This window comes from Stenella coeruleoalba (assembly GCF_951394435.1).
Source record: "Stenella coeruleoalba genome assembly, chromosome: 2".
NCBI classification, from domain to species: domain Eukaryota; kingdom Metazoa; phylum Chordata; class Mammalia; order Artiodactyla; family Delphinidae; genus Stenella; species Stenella coeruleoalba.
Window position 1 is genome coordinate 175,988,273 of NC_137147.1, and position 18,884 is coordinate 176,007,156.

The following is an 18,884-nucleotide window of genomic DNA, read 5'->3' on the forward strand; positions in this document are numbered from 1 at the left end:
GGTTTCCTTCCATTTTTGTTTACTTTCTCCATTCTTCATCTTCCAGGTCATTAACAAAGATGCCCAATGATCAAAAAAGTCCTCAAATGAACTTACTGTTAATGTGTCACCCACCCAATTTCTCAAGAAAATTGCATGATGTATTTTCTTACCCATTTTGCATTTACCTTCAGTGAAGTTTTTTGTTTTTGTTTTGTTTTGTTTTTTAAACAGAGTTTGAGCTGTTGACATAATAATTTCACACTAACTTACAGCACTGGACCATCTGATTTCATTTTATTGTCCAGGTTAAAGAATTTAGCTTCACGTTAATTTCTTAGGGATGGGTATTGCTTTTCATTCACCTGTAAAACAGCTAATCATTTCTGAAATATTCTCTGGAGATATACATGAGTGAGATAAATGTATTTAAAGAGAGTTCCTTTTGTGGCACCGTGCATAATATAGAATGTATCCCAAATCCCCAGACTTGGTTAGGAGTGTCTTCTTTCTCCTTTATTATTCCTTTGCTAAATCCAGGACATTTTCATAGTCCCCCAAACCTGGTCTGTTTCATTATGCTTTTAGCTGCAAACTCTAGAACTTCCCCTTCTCTGACACCCACCACTTGACTTCTTCCATTTTAGGAGATTTGCTGTAGAGTTTAAATTTAGAAAGAATGTTTTTGGAAGAAAGGGAATTGCACCCATACCAATGGGGATAGAATTCCTTCCTTCTTAGTGAGGATATTTGTAACCTGGGATTAAACTTGATTAACAGCAAGTGTTCAAGTTTCAGTCTAAGTTTGCTAAGAAAATCCCGAATCTTGTCTGAATGGTGTGTAGGAAATGTAGGTATTAGCAAGAGATTTATGTTCATAAATCAGAGTTTCTCTGTTGCAAAGTGGTCTCCTTTTAGCAGGGAGGAGAAAGGGAGCTGGTGTTGTTGCTGAAGGCTTCATGGGTGACTGGAGAAACTGAACAGGGTTCAAGAGGTTGACGAGATGGGCTCCTTTGTTCCGCAGGCAGGAGTCCTGCCTGCCGCCTAAGACCAATAATCTCGCATCCCTGAGCCTCTCCATCCAAGACTGGGTTTCAATTGTCCAGTTGTTTGTTTTGGAAATGTCACAATAAATAACTGAAGAGAGGCTGTTAGGGAAGGTCTCCTCGGGGAAGGCTACAAATTATTTGGGGACATAAAACCTCATGCATATGGCCTTGGTGAAGAGGAAATCACTTCTGATAACATTTGCTTTTTCTACGTTCCCTGAGGACAATAAAACAGAAACAGGAACACGAAGTAGGAAAAAAAATCTTATTGGTTCTCTGAGTCAGCCTTCTCCTTGGGTCATTTTGGTCAAACAAGGGAATAGGGACATTTGGTCCTGAGCTGATTCAGTGCCCGGGGACCCAGGAGTTAGACAGTTATATCCAGTGTGTGAGACCCACTCCCACGCCTCCAAGCCTGGACCAGTTCTTTCTCTGTGTTACCGGCGGGGCTGTCCTGCATCGACTATGTCTCTGTTCCATGTCATCTGCTGCACCATGAGGGTTTCTGGTGTAGCATGAGTTTGGAGACAGCTTTGTTGTCCCATCTAAGGGAGAGAAAGGGTCAAAATCAAAGTACCTTTTGTCACAAAGGCACGATCTTGTCCGTGCACATGCTTGGGGCTCTCTCCTCCCAATCTCTTTTGAGTACTGCTCTGTAAGGGTTTTGGCACTGGTACAATAGCCACAAGAATCCATGAACCAGAGCCAAATCTTACATCACCAAGAAGATGAAACACTGCTTATGCAAGGCCGCAGACACAGAACTACTTGCTCAGGGGACAGAAGGGGGGCACCGGCTGCGTCCTGGGCAGTGACCCTCCCAAGGACCTGCTGCCCCTCACTCAGAAGAGGAAATGTCTCCCAAGGAGTCCCTAAATTACTCAGAGCTCATCAAAGAAAGGATGGTACTTTCCTGCAGAGTTGCTTATTTTTCCTTCTAATTACCAAAGAATAAGGGTGTCTTTTCTGAAATGTTGATTTGGAGATTCTGAATTTAAATTTGTGCCTCATTTAGCTTGCAAAAGGGATTCTAAACAGCACAGCAGGAAGACCTTTGGATTCCAATATCCTCGACCTGGGAGAGGTGGGCAGGAGTCAGGGGATGCTGGCTTGCTGACATTTTCAAAGGAGTGGTTAAGATAGACAGAGACTGACAAATAACCATGGGAGGTGGAAGCCACTGTATTGAAAATAAAGGATTTTAGCACAAAACGGTCCCTTAGCCATCCAAAGAGGGTCATGCTGGATGAAAGTGATTAATTATACTTTAAATCTCAGAGGAAGATTCCTCTAATGTTGTAGTTGACAGAAATGAAGAATGAACCTTATTATCTGATCTGAAATAGGGAGTCAGAAGTTGCTGAAGAGATGCATATGGCTGATGGGGCAGAAGAAACAAGAACAAGTTGAAAATAAACCCAGGAAAGGCTTATTGAAATAAAAAAAAATTTTTTTTTGGTCTGTAAGCAATAGAATACTAGTCTTTTCGTACTGTAATTGACATTTGTTTTAAAAAAGAAGAAAAGAGAACAACAGCATGGAGGCTCCTTAAAAAACTAAAAATAGAACTACTGTATGACCCAGCAATCCCACTCCTGGGTGTATAGCCAGAGAAAACTATAACTCGAAAAGATACATGCACCCCAGTGTTCATTGCAGCACTATTTACAATAGCCAGGACATGGAAGCAACCTAAGTGCCCATCGACAGAGGAATGGATAAAGAAGATATGGTACATGTATACAATGGACTGTTACTCAGCCATAAAAAAGAATGAAATAAAGCCATTTGCAGCAACATGAATGGGCCTAGAGATGATCATACCAAGTGAAGTCAGAGAGAGAAAGACAAATATCATATGATATGACTTATATGTGAAATCTAAAAAAAAGATACATTACAAATGAACCTATTTACGAAGCAGAAACAGACTGACAGACTTTGAAAACAAATTTATGGTTGCCAAAGGGAAAAAGTGGGAGGGAGGGATAAACCGGGAGTTTGGGATTAACATATACACACTACTATACATAAAATAAATAATCAACAAAGACCTACTGTATAGCACAGGGAACTATACTCAGTATTCTGTAATAACCTATTTGGGAAAAGAATCTGAAAAAGAATGTATATATGTGTATGTATAAATGAATCACTTTGCTGTACATCTGAAACTAACAATATTTTAAATCAACTATATTGTAATATAAAATAAAAAAAGTTTTAAATCTCAGAAAAAAATAAAAAGGAAGAAAATGACAATGACAATAAGACAAAATATAAACCAGGTGTGCAATCCTATGAGGAGCTGTGCCACCTGGGCAGCCTCCTGTTCAGTCTTTCTATGCACAGGTATAGTTTGTGGATCTACCAATATGCTGGGTTAATCTGGGTTCTCTGAGCAGTAGATGCCAAGATGAGATTAATGTGCAAAGATTTCTACAGGGGAAACACCTGCGTGAAAAAAATGAGAAAGAGCCAGGAAGGGATGGAGAGCCACGAGACCACAATGCAACATTGACCCTGAGTGAAGGAGACAAGGAAGGAAGTTCGGATGGAAATGTGCAAGATTGCCGTGCCATTCAAGGAAGTCTCAGCAAGGCCACTGGGGAGTCCTTGAGCCAAAGCCAGGTTCCATGTCTGAAAGGAGTTCCGTGTCTTCCAAGTGTGCCCAGCTGTGCTCAGTTGTTGGCTGGGAGCAACCTATGGGAAACGTGACCTTCATGCGTACGTGATGATGGATTTCAGAGCATGCAGCTGGACCTCTGGGTCGATTGCACTTCCTGTAGTTGGAAGTTTGCACCATGAATTCCCATGGCCACAACAGTTACTCAATGGAGTATTCATAATAGCAGTATGATCTTCTGTGGAGTTGGAGGGAAACTTGAAGGTCATTGTTCAGCCCTCTTGTTTTGCCCATGACTTGGGTTCATGCGGATGGATGCCTTTCAGTATGGGGCATTATGGGAGGTGGATCTGATTTTCTTAGAAAGTTCCACTTTTCTGACTCTCATGTTCTTATTCTCATGTTCTTTCTACTGAGCCAATGACACTACCAAGGTTGTGGGCTAGATCACAATTCTTAAAAAAGTAAAGTTTATATTTCTGATGATGAAATTGTGCACATTCTAGAAAATTTGGAAAATAAAGAGAAGTAATAAGAAGGAAACATATTACTCATAACTTGCCCAACCAAGCCCCCAAATTCTTAACCTTTTGGTGTATTATTCCCTTACAGTTCTTTTCTATACATTTTTTTAATCTATTGAAGTTCATACTGTAGAAAATTTGTATCTTAGTTTTTTTCATGTGGCATCATGATACAGGCATTTCCCATGCTAAAAAAATTTCATTAACTTAAATAACTCATTCATCTTTGATTCAGTTATCATGAACTACGTGAGAAAACAAAGGAAAATTTAAGAACATTTAGGTTGAGCATAAACTTTCAAAGAAAAGTTTCTGAAACTTACTGTTTGAGTGTGGGATATTTATCAGGTGTGCAAAATTTACAGTAACCCTTCTAGTTCATTCCTTGAAATATCCTTTCTCTGGCTTTTAAAGAAAAAAATTAGACCGACTTTGTAAACTTCAGAATGCTATGTTTTGATGAGAAGGACATTTTTCCTGTTCTCTACTATTTTGAGGTATTTGTATCCACCTATCCATGGTTTGGAATTTTTGCTTTATTTTGTTTCATTAGCTTTTTGAAAGTTGAAAATTGGTTTGCATTTTTCAGATTAATTGACCTGGTGTAAGAGAATCCTTCCTAGTGAACAGAACCCTTACTAGTAATTCTGTGAATTTCAGGAAAGGGTGAGCTCAAAGTGGTTAAAAGTGCAAGCTTTGGAATTAGAGAGATATGGGTGTGGACCTTATCTTGATCCTGGTCGTGCAACTTTGGATAAATTCTTTAATCTCTGTGAGCTTCTGTTTAATGATCTATGAAATGGAAATAATAAAATATATCTCACTTGGTTTCTGTAAAGATCACAAGGATGTAATGCAAGGAAAATCCTTCACACGGATCTTGTATGCAGATGAGTACTGAATAAAATCACCACTACTATTGTCTTAGGCTTTAGTTTGTAAATGTTTTATTTATTATTAATTTTTAGTCTATCAATGGTTTAACCAGAATGGCATATCTCGTTCTTGCAGTAAACCCAGACGTTTCCTTTCCTTGTCAATGACATTGACAGAGTAGTTTTGCCGGGACCTATTTTCCATTTGACAGGCTCATCATCAATCAACTGGCTATGGTTTATTACTGTAAATACACAGAAATTTTTAGAGTAAAACCCTGAGCATTCAGCCTATGACTTATCAATACCTGAATTATTAAGTATTGACCAGTGTCAATACGTGACCAGTGTCTCCTGTAACTGGGGAGCATTTGTTTATAGCTTTGTGTATAAAATAATGTGCCTCAATCTCAAAGTTGGATTACCAGTACAGGTAACAGCAGAAGCTCTAGTTTAACCCACTTCTGGGCTCTAACTCACTTCTTTTCACATGTGTAGGAATCCTTTGTGTTCACCAGACTCTGGTGATAGAGTGAGAGGTCCTGTCCCATCCAATTCTGCCTCGGTGCTAGGAGGGCTTGGCCTCTGGGCAGAAGCTGGCCTTAGCCTGTGAGGTTGAAGCATAGTAGTTGGGGTGCACTTCTGCAGTAGCTAGAGTGGCATCTTGTCCTATCTGCAGTGAGGTGGGTGGCATTCCTTATTGATACATTCAGTGAAAAGTACTTCCATTCATGGCAGAGCTCCATGGCTATACTCGTCTGTTGCTTCATTCATGACTTCCATGTGGCATGAGGTTGGTGCCACAGCTCAAGTGCTGTTGGTAGGTCCTGCCTCTCCTTTTGGTTAGCTGGACTATGTCTTACGGATGGTATTTAAAAAAAAAATCTCATGCAGATCTGAGAACATTTTTCAGGTGCAAAGAATATATTTTTATTGGTTGCATACAAAATTCTTGGGTCACAACTTTTCTCCACTCAAAACCCAAAGGACTATGCGTCTTTGTCATCTGGTATTGAATGCTGCAGAGTCATTGAAGACCACGCTTGTTTTTATTCCATTTTCAATAAACATTTTTCCTGCCTGGGTGCTTATAAGAATTTTTTCTTAATTCACTGAGCCAGAGATTTCAATAATTTCCTCCAATCCCATAACCCCTTCATCAAGAACTTAGTCCAGGTGGAGCAGCTCTAATTATGATATGACCCTGTTCTTTGGGGCACAGCTAATTGGGCCACGGGTGACAACTCTCCAAAGCTGGAGTGGTTATAGCTTGACCGTCATTGGTATTGTTGTTTGGCTCACTTGACTATCAGTAATCTTATCCAGAAATTTGTAAGTGGGGAGCAGAGACTGAGTTTGTTACCTGTAGGCCATTAAGCTCAAAGAAAATGCAGACTCCAGTTCTGATGTTTCATTTGAAGGAAGCCATTATGAGCCATGTATAAGCAAATAACTAAGCAGAGAAGTCAGTTTGTAGAGAAATTTGGATGAAGCAGTCATGGAGTAAAAGTGAGATGGGGCTGGAGGGGGAAAGCAGAAGGAGAGCGGGGAGAGAACGATAGTTATTTTTTCCCATTAAGCCCAGCTCTACTTCCATTGGTTGACTTCTATGAGATTCTCCTGCATCCTCCCCACAGCTATGTGGTTAACTGATTTGTAGAGGTTATTGTTCCTGTCAAAGCATTGACTTGAGACATTCTCATAATCCACTTTTTTTTCCCCAGAAGGATATCTATAGTTTTTTTTTTTTTAACATCTTTATTGGGGTATAATTGCTTTACAATGGTGTGTTAGTTTCTGCTTTATAACAAAGTGAATCAGTTATACATATACATATGTTCCCATATGTCTTCCCTCTTGCGTCTCCCTCCCTCCCACCCTCCCTATACCACCCCTCTAGGTGGTCACAAAGCACCAAGCCGATATCCCTGTGCCATGCGGCTGCTTCCCACTAGCTATCTACCTTACTACGTTTGTTAGTGTGTATATGTCCATAACTCTCTCTCGCCCTGTCACAGCTCACCCTTCCCCCTCCCATATCCTCAAGTCCGTTCTCCAGTAGGTCTGCATCTTTATTGCTGTCTTACCCCTAGCTTCTTCATGACATTTTTTTTTCTTAAATTCCATATATATGTGTTAGCATACGGTATTTGTCTTTTTCTTTCTGACTTACTTCACTCTGTATGACAGATTCTAGGTCTATCCACCTCATTACAAATAGCTCAATTTCGTTTCTTTTTATGGTTGAGTAATATTCCATTGTATATATGTGCCACATCTTCTTTATCCATTCATCCGACGATGGGCACTTAGGTTGTTTCCATCTCTGGGCTATTGTAAATAGAGCTGCAATGAACATTTTGGTACATGACTCTTTTTGAATTTTGGTTTTCTCAGGGTATCTGCCCAGTAGTGGGATTGCTGGGTCATATGGTAGTTCTATTTGTAGTTTTTTAAGGAACCTCCATACTGTTCTCCATAGTGGCTGAACCAATTCACATTCCCACCAGCAGTGCAAGAGTGTTCCCTTTTCTCCACACCTTCTCCAGCATTTATTGTTTCTAGATTTTTTGATGATGGCCATTCTGACTGGTGTGAGATGATATCTCATTGTAGTTTTGATTTGCATTTCTCTAATGATTAATGATGTTGAGCATTCTTTCATGTGTTTGTTGGCAGTCTGTATATCTTCTTTGGAGAAATGTCTATTTAGGTCTTCTGCCTATTTTTGGATTGGGTTGTTTGTTTTTTTGTTATTGAGCTGCATGAGCTGCTTGTAAATTTTGGAGATTAATCCTTTGTCAGTTGCTTCATTTGCAAATATTTTCTCCCATTCTGAGGGTTGTCTTTTGGTCTTGTTTATGGTTTCCTTTGCTGTGCAAAAGCTTTGAAGTTTCATTAGGTCCCATTTGTTTATTTTTGTTTTTATTTCCATTACTCTAGGAGGTGGGTCAGAAAGGATCTTGCTGTGATTTATGTCATAGAGTGTTCTGCCTGTGTTTTCCTCTAAGAGTTTGATAGTTTCTGGCCTTACATTTAGGTCTTTAATCCATTTTGAGCTTATTTTTGTGTATGGTGTTAGGGAGTGATCTAATCTCATACTTTTACATGTACCTGTCCAGTTTTCCCAGCACCACTTATTGGAGAGGCTGTCCTTTCTCCACTGTACATTCCTGCCACCTTTATCAAAGATAAGGTGTCCACATGTGCGTGGGTTTATCTCTGGGCTTTCTATCCTGTTCCATTGATCTATCTTTCTGTTTTTGTGCCAGTCCCATACTGTCTTGATGACTGTAGCTTTGTAGTATAGTCTGAAGTCAGGGAGCCTGATTTCCTCCAGCTCCTTTTTTCGTTCTCAAGATTGCTTTGGCTATTCAGGGTCTTTTGTGTTTCCATACAAATTGTGAAATGTTTTGTTCTAGTTCTGTGAAAAATGCCAGTGGTAGTTTGATAGGGATTGCATTGAATCTGTAGTTTGCTTTGGGTAGTAGAGTCATTTTCACAATGTTGATTCTTCCCATCCAAGAACATGGTATATCTCTCCATCTATTTGTATCATCTTTAATTTCTTTCATCAGTGTCTTATAATTTTCTGCATACAGGTCTTTTGTCTCCTTAGGTAGGTTTATTCCTAGATATTTTATTCTTTTTGTTGCAGTGGTAAATGGGAGTGTTTTCTTGATTTCACTTTCAGATTTTTCATCCTTAGTATATAGGAATGCCAGAGATTTCTGTGCATTAATTTTGTATCCTGCTACTTTACCAAATTCATTGATTAGCTCTAGTAGTTTTCTGGTAGCATCTTTAGGATTCTCTATGTATAGTATCATGTCATCTGCAAACAGTGACAGCTTTACTTCTTCCCCGAAGGATATCTAATTGTGGATTTATTTTAAGTGATTTTGGTGGAGGATTCTTTTGATCCACAGGCTTGATTCTTTGCCCTAGCTCAGGGAAATGTGCTTAAGTTATTGCTTCTGTCTCAAATATTATGGTTTCTTTCTCAAAAACTAGTGTCATTCTTAGGTTGGAACACTGTCACAGCTGTCATTTATCTCTTTCTTTTCAACTTGACTCTGCATTCTGTGAGATTCATTTCCTTCATTTACTATATTATTTTTTGAGATGTTCTTTCTGAAACAATTCCCTTTCTCTTGTTCTACTCACTTTCTTTTGCCTTTTCCTTGTTTTCTATTCTAGAACAATAGCTATAGAGAGTGAAGATTGCTCTTGGCTACATTTACTGTCCACTCACATGCTGGTTTTGGCACATCCTGAGGTTTACAGCCAAAGGACTGCTTAGTGTGTATAACTCCCAGCTCAGTTTCCAGGGTCGAGGAGACATCTATTCATTTATTAGTTTATACACACACACACACACACACACACACACACACACACACATATTAGATAGATAGATAGATATAGGGAGAGAGAGAGGTAAAATTCACACAGCATAAACTCTTAAAGTATGCTTCAGGAATTTACGTGTCATCCTTGCACAGGGACTTTGCTGGTTTTCTCTGTATTGTTCAATTTTGAACTGAGCATGGCACACACTTGCTGTGATTCTGATGAGCTGAGGTGAAGTTATTTCCTACTCTGCTCACTGCCCCATCCTCTGAAAAACTAACCCAGGGGAGATTGTGCACTGCAGCACCTTCCTTGCATTCACTGTGATCTGTAGGAGGACCACGTCTTCTCCCCACTTTCTGGGAATTCTGTCTGATATCTGAATGGACAGGAAGATTGGGAGGCTATAAGTTAGGGAGAAAATGGGGAGGAATAAAGGGCGATGGGAGAATTTATGACAGCTCACTGCCCCCAAAGCAGAATCTACATGTGTAAGAAATGATTGTTCCAGACGTTACAGACCCTGAGTCTCTGAGTCCAGAGGCAGATAGAATGAGTTCAAGCTCTTTTCTCCTGGCAGGTCTAGATGACTCTCTATCTGTAGCACACGTGAGCAGCTGATTGTTTTTCTTCATTCAGTTCTGTATGACTTACAGTTAGTGTAAATTACTCCCAGGTTCTGGCATTTGGCTGTTGTCTGTCTTAGTTTTTCTTTTTTTTCCTTTTCTTTTCTTTTCTCTTCTCTCCCTTTCTTTCTTTCTTTCTTTCATTTTCTTTCTTTCATTTTTCTTTCAGTTTTCTTTTAGAGGTAGTTTGGGAGGGGATATAGCTTGACTTTCATTGGTATTGTTGTTCGGTTCATTCACTAAAAATTATTCATTTAACACTAGATATGGCAGATACTTGCTGGATTCTAGAGATACAAAGATATAAAGATGAATAATCTTTGCCTGCAAAATCAGAGTCTGATGGGGAAATGTATATAAAAACAGATGATTATAAAACCAAATAGAAATATAGCATTAGGTATATATGCAAGATATGCAAGTTGCAGAGTCTGTAGGGCCTGCAAAACCTAAAATATTTATATTTGGACCTTTACAGATAAAATCTTTGGACTCCTGGCCTAGTATACAAGGAACTGCAAAGAGTACAGAGTTTCCAGGGCAAGAAGCTTGTGAGCCCAGGCTGGAGAGTGAGGCCGGGACCAGATGACCGGGCCATGCTTGTCAAGGTAAGGGGCCACTGAGTGATTCAAAGCGATCTGCCCAGATAAGGAATCAGAATGTGAGACTAGTTCCTTGGTGTGTACTCATCACTTCTGAGGAATCTTCCAGCATTAAGTACCAACCGGACAATTCAGAAACACTTGACTATAATCCTCTTGGGGCACTGCTGTAGTACACACAGAAAGGCATCTTGGGGGCAGGAAGTGTTCTTCTCTGAAACTCCCTTCCTACCAGCTCCAGCAGTTCCAGCCAGGCCGGGTGCCCCGTCCCACTGTGCACGGCTCCCAGGGGTGCAGGCCTGCTGCTTCCTCTCAGGTGAACCCAAGGCCGTCAGCTTCTCTCAGCACAGGGAAGTTTATTTTTTAATAAATTTATTTATTTACTTTTGGCTGCGTTGGGTCTTCGTTGTGCTGTGTGGGCTTCTCATCGTGGTGGCTTCTCTCGTTGCGTAGCATGGGCTCTAGGTGCGCGGGCTCAGTAGTTGTGGCACGCGGGCTCAGTAGTTGTGGCTCGCGGGCTCTAGAGCGCAGGCTCAGTAGTTGTGGCGCACGGGCTTAGCTGCTCTGTGGCACGTGGGATCTTCCCGGACCAGGGCTCGAACCTGCGTCCCCTGCATTGGCAGGCGGCTTCTTAACCAGTGCGCCAACAGGGAAGCCCAGCATGGGAAGCTTTAGAGAGTGAGAAGGTGAGCTGGTCATTCTTCCCGGATAAGGGCTCCTGGCCCTTGAGGCAAGAGAGGGCTCAGAATTTGGGTAAAAATGCCTCTTAGGTCAAGAGGGTCCGGGGGTAGCAGGTGAAATTCGAGGTTGAGCCTGGGGCTGTTGGGCAAAGGATGGAAGGTGAGGCTAGTGTCTTCGCCTACATCCTGCCCCCAGCTTTGCTCCCTCTTAAAAGCCCGTGACTGTGAGAGGTAACTGATCCGTGGGCGCTGGGACAGCAAAGCCAGTGGCTGATGTTGGCGGGTAGGAGCGCAGCGTGCAAAGGGAACCAGGGCTCAGAGGGACCCCGTCCAGATACCGAGGGTCCGAGCTTTCACCCACCCCTTCCGGTCCTTTCACCCTCCTCACCACACTGAACAGAAAATAGGATATGTGGTGACCTGTGTTAAAAGGCTTGAGGAAAGGATGAGGCCCAGTGAAACTGGAGCCAAGGGATCATTCCCTTCTCACCGCAGCTGATCAGCAGACACGGAGAAAACAAAGTCTCCTTGCAGACCGCATTGTCTCCTGGAGTGAGTTAATAAAATGGCACCGTGGAAGTCTGTTCCGCTGACGTCCAGCCAGGACCAGAAGCTCAGCTTGAGTTTCTAACTGAGCCTGAGAAACACCAGGTATAAGATTTGGGTCATTGCTGATAGATATCCCACCTCCACAGAAAGATGCCCTAACCTCTCCGGAGAGTGTTTGAAATAATTGCAAATAGAATAAAAAAAGTAAACGGCAGGGTTTGGACAATGCCTCTCCTGTTACTGTGAAATACTAAGAACGTAGATGGGAGCTATCTGCCTGGTTATTAAGCTTATTATAAAAAATGACCTCACAGACTGAAGAATTCCAAAGTCTCGATAACTATTAACTCTTTATCCCAAATGACTGGCATATTTCTAACTGAGAGGAGACTGAAAAAGCATTTACTGCCTTGGAAAATTCAATCAGAGTTAAAAATTAAGCCCAGAAGAGGCTTTCAGCAACAATGGAAATTATATTTCTAAATTGTGTTTACTATGGAGAATACTGCTTGGGTTAAATGCCGATTAGGCTACTGTCCAAGTGATACATGAACTCTTCAAGTTATCTAGACATTGCTTTGGTTTCTTGTCAAGTCACAGAAAATCTATGATGTGATTTTTCTTGCTTTAATAAAACGGGAGGAGGATCAATGGATTAGTATTTAAGCTACACCGATAACTTGCATTAATGTTGCAGTAGTGTTGATTTTTTACCCCAAAGAGTTGGATCAGATAGCTTCTGCCTGTATGGTTTTCATTATTTAAGACTAACATGAGAATAAAGTCACTTCTGAACAGTAAGGCCAGATCTGAGAACAAAATATCCTTAGCTATTTAAAATCATGATCATCATCTCTTCTACCTCTGTGTAAAGGGTGGTAGGGAAAAAACAAGTTAAATACAAATTGAAAGTGTTTAGTACAGCAGGCAAGGAGACATTGTAATATACTGCATGACCTTAGAATTGCATGTTCGTGTAGTTAAAAAGTGTATTGTGCACACCTATCGTGCGTCAGACACACAGCATGTGTGTTCCCCACTGGGTGAGGGATAAAATAGGGAACGAATCTAAGTTTCTGACCTCCTGAAACTTACATGGAATGACACTAACAAAGAACTGATGTAAAATGAAATCTCACCAAGGCCAGTGTGAGCTGGTGGACACGGCCTTGGGTGGGAAGTTAAGAAACTTATGCTTTAAGTGTTACTGTACCACCACCATAGCTATGTGTCCTCAGAAAGTCACTGATACTTTCCTTCCTGCTGTTCTGTAACCTTCTGAAGGGCAGAGCCAGCCAGCATTGATTGCCTGAGTCTCCTAAACTGTCTAACAGATTCCTGAGTCTTTTAACAGATGTTCCATAAATATTTGTTCAATGAACAGACCTCATATTCTCTTACATTTCTAGCATTCTGTTCAATGATTATGGTATTACAGATGACTTTTGTCCCTGAGAGTCAAGCTTTATGTCTCTTGTGTGCCCATTTTTAGACAGATCCCTCCAGAAAGGGATGCAGAGAGATGTCTTCCTTCCCCCATCCGCACACACGCTCAAGTAGCCAAAGAATCATCCCCCGTGGCCCAGACACCCCTTGACCTGGCATCCTACTCCGTTGGCTCTTCTGTTTGAGCCTCTATCCAAGACGACCTTGGATAAAGGTGGTCATCCAGCACCTTTACTTATTGGTCCACTGACTAGGGTCATCCAGCACCCCCTGCTTGGCACTCTGATCGCAGTAGCCCAGCTTACCTCCCCGAGACAAAGGGCCCCTGGAGACCATGAGTGAGTCCACTGCAAAGTTAAAATCCCATATTAGAAGTTAACAAAAAGGATTTTTCATGTATGGCAGTGAGCTGAAACAGGTAGGTGATGGGTAGTCCCGAGCCAAGGAAGGAATCCTCCTCACGGGGCAGCCATTTCTCCTGCCCTCCTCCCGTACTGGCCCAGCTGACCCCTAGATCACAGGGTAGTGCGGTTTGCACATCACCCCATGTCCAAGGGCAAGCCTACTGGCTGAATAGATGAATGAATACATTCAGCCTCTGTCTCAGTCAGCTTGGGCTGCTGTAACAAATGATCACAGACTGAGTGGATTAAACGGCAAACTTTTCTTTCTCACAGTTCTGGAGGCTGAACTTCAAGGTGCTGGCAGATCTGGTATTTGGTGAGGGCCCGATTTCTGGTTTATAGTTGGTTGATTTCTTGCTGTATTCTCAGATGTCTGGAGAGAGAGAGAGACAGAGAGACAGAGACAGAGAGGGAGAGGAAAAGATAGAGAAAGGAAACAAGCTCTCTCAGTTTTTTAAAATTAATTTTTATTGGAATCTAGTTGCTTTACAATGTTGTGGTAGTTTCTGCTGTACAGCAAAGTAAATCAGTTATATGTATACATATATCCCCTCTTTTTCAGATTTCAAGCTCTCTCATTTTTTTTTTTTTTTTAACACGGGCCTCTCACTGTTGTGGCCTCTCCTGCTGTGGAGCACAGGCTCCGGACGTGCAGGCCCAGCTGCTCCACGGCATGTGGGATCTTCCCGGACCGGGGCACGAACCCGTGTCCCCTGCATCGGCAGGTGGACTCTCAACCGCTGCACCACCAGGGAAGCCCTCTCATTTTTTTTTAAAGGTACGAATTATATCACGGGGGCTCCATTCCCATATCTAATTATCTCCCAAAGCCTCCACTCCCTAATAACATCACATTAGGGATTAGGATTTCAAGGTACAAATTTTGGGAAGACACAAACATTCAGTTTACAAGCGACTCAGTCTCTTTTTCTGGGGTCCTTCCTTCCCTTTCTCACGTTTTTCCATGAACTGTTTATTAGTCATAACTATTGGGTTTGTAATCATCACCATATTAAGCTTTGGTGTGATTCATATTAAATTTTGGTGTAATTTCAATGTCAGTATCTACATGTGTATTTAAAACCAAATGGAGCTCAAATCTCTACCCAAACAAGGCAAGCATATTGCAATCTTCCCCTAAAGAAGTAATTAAAAGACACCTTTGGAACAACTGCGGAAACTTGAATAGGAAGTAGATATTATCAGATAATAGAAAATTATCAATAATTTCCTTGGGGCTGTAATTGTGATTATGTAGGAAAATGGCTTTATTTTTAAGAGATGCATGATTATATATTTAGGGGTAATTTAGGGGTAAATTACATGATATCTGTAATTTACTTTCAAATGACTTGCAATATTTATTATCTCTTCATCTGTATAGATAAAACAAATATGGCAAAATGTTAAAAATTTTGGATCCTACATGATAGGTCTGTGTATGATCGTCCTCCTATTCTTCTGTATGTCTGAGGATTTTCATAAAGAGCATTGGAAAAAGTGATACAGCAGGTGTTTATGATCTTGGGAATAACTGTGACCCCAAAGTATCGTCTGTTTCAGGCTTACCTCCCACCAAAACTGCACTTGAACCATGAGTGTTGGAGAATAATCTTCCCTTCAGGAAAGAGTTCCTCTGTCTTCTTTGGCAGCGTCTTCTGTATTTTCATAATCTTTGCTGTCAAGAAGTTCTTCCTGGTGTCTGTCACAAATGGTCTCCGTGAAATCACTGAGGCTCTTGGCTACTTTGGGATCTGCTGATTTCAGACCTTGGAGGTTTGGAGCAGGTACTAGATTTCTGCTTTCCTTCAGGATTCAAATTCTCGTAGGCATTCTGGAATGGCTGGCGAGACAAGCGTCTTCCCAGTGTGGTCTGATATCTACCTGGAAACTCGGAAGGGAAACGGGATGCAGGGCTGTGACGCGGAGCCAGCAGTGCTGTCCCAGCCTCTCACTCCATTCACTGCTCGGAAGGGAGGTCTTCCTTCCGTGACTGTCCAACTGAAATAGCATCCCATCACTCTACCCCTGTTTTCTTGATTTCCTCTTTTTGAGGAGCATCGATAATTGCCTGACATTACATCACATGTAGTCATTTACGGCTCTCCTCTAGGAGAAAGCACGCTCTGAGCAAGTGGGGTCTGGTCTACACCACTGGTTCTCCAACTTGATGTGCGTCAGCGTCTGCTGGAGGGCTTGTTAAAACACAGAGTTCTGGGGCCACACCGAGAGCTTGTAGTTCAGTAGGTCTGAGACGGAACCTCGGTGAATCTGCGTTTCTAACAAGTTCCCGGGTGAACCTGATGCTCCTGGTCCTGGCATCTCATCCTGAGAGCCGCGAGGCTGCTTTTCGCCAAGGTGCCCCTGCGCGCGGGATAGTAAATGCTCCGTGAGTACTTGTGGGATGAATGAACGAATGAGTGAGTGAATGAGTGGAAGCTGGCTGGCTGATAGGATTAGTGGTCTCTGGAAATGCGAGAACTTTGAAAACCAAATAACTAGCGGCTGAGGAAACCATTGTGGTTCCCACGCTGAAGACCTCTGACTTGGGGCCCCTGTCCAGGCACAGTTTGCTAAGAAGAACTTGGGCACACAAAATCATTTTTTTTTAAATTAATTAATTTAGTTTTGGCTGCGTTGGGTCTTCGTTGCTGTGCGCGGGCTTTCTCTAGTTGCAGTGAGCGGGGACTGCTCTTTGTTGCCGTGCTCGGGCTTCTCATTGCTGTGGTTTCTCTTGTTGTGGAGCACGGGCTGTAGGCGTGCGGGCTTCAGTAGTTGCAGCATGCGGGCTCAGTAATTGTGGCTCACGGGCTTAGTTGCTCCGCGGCATGTGAGATCTTCCCGTGGAACCAGGGATCGAATCCATGTCCCCTGCATTGGCAGGCAGATTCTCAACCACTGTGCCACCAGGGAAGCCCCAAGATCATTGTTATAACTTGTTCTTCCAACCCTTGACAGGGAATTTAGGGATGTTTAGGAATATTTTAAGATTTTTGAGGATTACGTCATGGAGGATAAATTCTATCTACTTCCCTTTAGTACCTTTATCAGAAAGAGACGATGGAAGGAGACAATCCAGTGGTCTGAATTTGCAGGACCTTTCTTCTTTTTTGGCTTTGGTGCCTTCCTAGACTGCTTTTCCTTTCTTAGGGATATTTCCTTCTAGTCAGTTTCATTCTAGAGGAAGTACCATTATAAGAGATACTTCCTTTGGAGTTGCAAGCTTAGGGCTACCTGGATGGCCACCAAGAGACCACTCTCCAGTTGGATTTGATCTCTGGAATCTCACAGAGACAGAAGAGTTTAGCTAAGTGCCCCAGAGACCCTTCCTCAAGATATATTTGACTGTTATTTTTCTACTGTTAGAAACAAAACACGCTGTCAGCCACGTAGAGAGCTGGGTTAGTGAACTAAGTGCTATAGAGTAAGAACAGAACAGTCTTAGGTAATACAATTAGCAATGTGTTCTATTTGCATAAAATGATTGTTTCCCAATGACACAGATGATCTCATCTCCCTTGGCGTTATTCTATAGTGGACAGTTTGGTGTTTAAGGAGCTCTGGGCCAGTGGAGTACTTTTTGCTTCAAGATGTATGTTTGTTGCCAAGACTGCGTACACATGCCCTACGGTGAAGATAAGCTCTGGTCTGAAAATGCATGTGTATACATATGCACACACACACACGCCAACTAAATATATAAGTTTGCACACAGGAATCCAGGCCGAAGAAGCAGGGCTGCCCTGGTGTGCTCAGATGGCTGGGGGAGTGGCGGTCTGGTACATTTTCAAGGCTCTGTTTTGGTGTCAGATTGAGTGGAGATAGAGCATCCATTAATTTAGCAGAGCATCTGGGATCTTTAAAGCCAGAAAGAGCCATACAATTTATCAATCTTAATTTGCTCATGCTGCAGTTGGACAGAGGAGATCTCTGGGAAACTCTGACAGGACCCAGATGTTCCCCATGCAGCTGCTGTCACACTCACCAGCAGAGACGCCCAGCTCCCCCCCGACTTCCTCTCCCCTGAGCCGTCCCTTGCATTTGGCCTGCTGAGCTAATGCCTACACAGTATTTAGTCACAGAAACACACCGACTCGGTTAGGTATCCTGTGGGCGACCCCTCCTTGCACTAGGAAACTACCCTATTGTCAGCTGTTGGCCCTGGGACCAGGGTGAAACTTTCAATCTAATGAACATTCGAGTTCTTAGTGGATTGAGAGGGAATTGGCCAACCCACATAGACAGGATATTCTCAGATCTCAGAAATGCTCTCCCGCGTCAGCCATGTTGGAAGGCCAGTGGAAGAGTATGATGATCACTTCATTATTTTAGGTTCCTCGAAGGTAGGAATTGAATCTTATACATCGTTTTTTTCTGGCAGTTTCTCCTATAACGGCATATATAGCTATGCTCAGTTAATATTGTGCACAGCTGAATGGGACCACTGGACTTTTACCAACTTATCCATTTTCATATATTCATCTTCTCCTTTTAAATTTCTTCTTGAAAATGAGGTTTTTTGTTTCTTAGGGTTAAAAACAACCAAACTTCTCTACACTTTACGTTTTTGATTTTCTATGGACCCTATCCTGGACCAGGCTCCGGGCATATAGAAGGAGATGAAACAGATAACATTTTTGCCTCCACACACTTTAAAATCTGGTGGTTGAGGCAGAGAAGTAGGTAGCTCTTGCACACAGTGATAAATGCTCTAGGGCCAGGGGAGGGGAGGTACTGGGTTTGTGAAAGGGCATCACCCATTTCGTATCCTAGCCCAGGCATCAGGGTGGAGGAAGCAATGCTGATTTTGGAGAAGGAGTGAGCCAGGTAAAGATGAGGGCTGAATCACATGGTTCACAAAGGAGTGGAGTGTGCTATTTTGTTGTCGCCGCAGTTGCTTTGATGGCAGGGAGAGGGAATAATTTCCCTGCACTTTTGCTGTAGAGACCCTGCTCATGGAACGAACAGGTGACTTGTCTTCCATGACATACAGGTGCAAGATTTTTGGCATTTGCACTGTTCTTTGAATTTAGCCATTATCCTTCAGAAGGCCTCAGTAAAAATGTAAATACTCCCAGGGAGAGGTAATTAAAAAGTTATTACCCATTAGCAACTTTAGGTGAAATAAATCCTCTCTTCATGTTTTCTCGTCAGCTCTCTGGGCTCTGAGG

General features: G+C 42.2%; 1 protein-coding gene across 9 annotated transcripts in view; it reads left to right on the forward strand.

The window, feature by feature from the left end:
• LOC307180909 (uncharacterized protein) overlaps positions 1-18,884 on the forward strand; it is a 310,399-nt gene that overhangs the window by 62,220 nt on the left and 229,295 nt on the right. For all 9 annotated transcript variants that reach the window (XM_079911506.1, XM_079911501.1, XM_079911509.1 and 6 more), the window contains one exon: positions 10,511-10,640. In XM_079911506.1, the coding sequence (XP_079767632.1) occupies positions 10,618-10,640 (23 nt within the window). In that variant the 5' untranslated portion in view covers positions 10,511-10,617. The remainder of the gene's footprint in view (positions 1-10,510; positions 10,641-18,884) is intronic.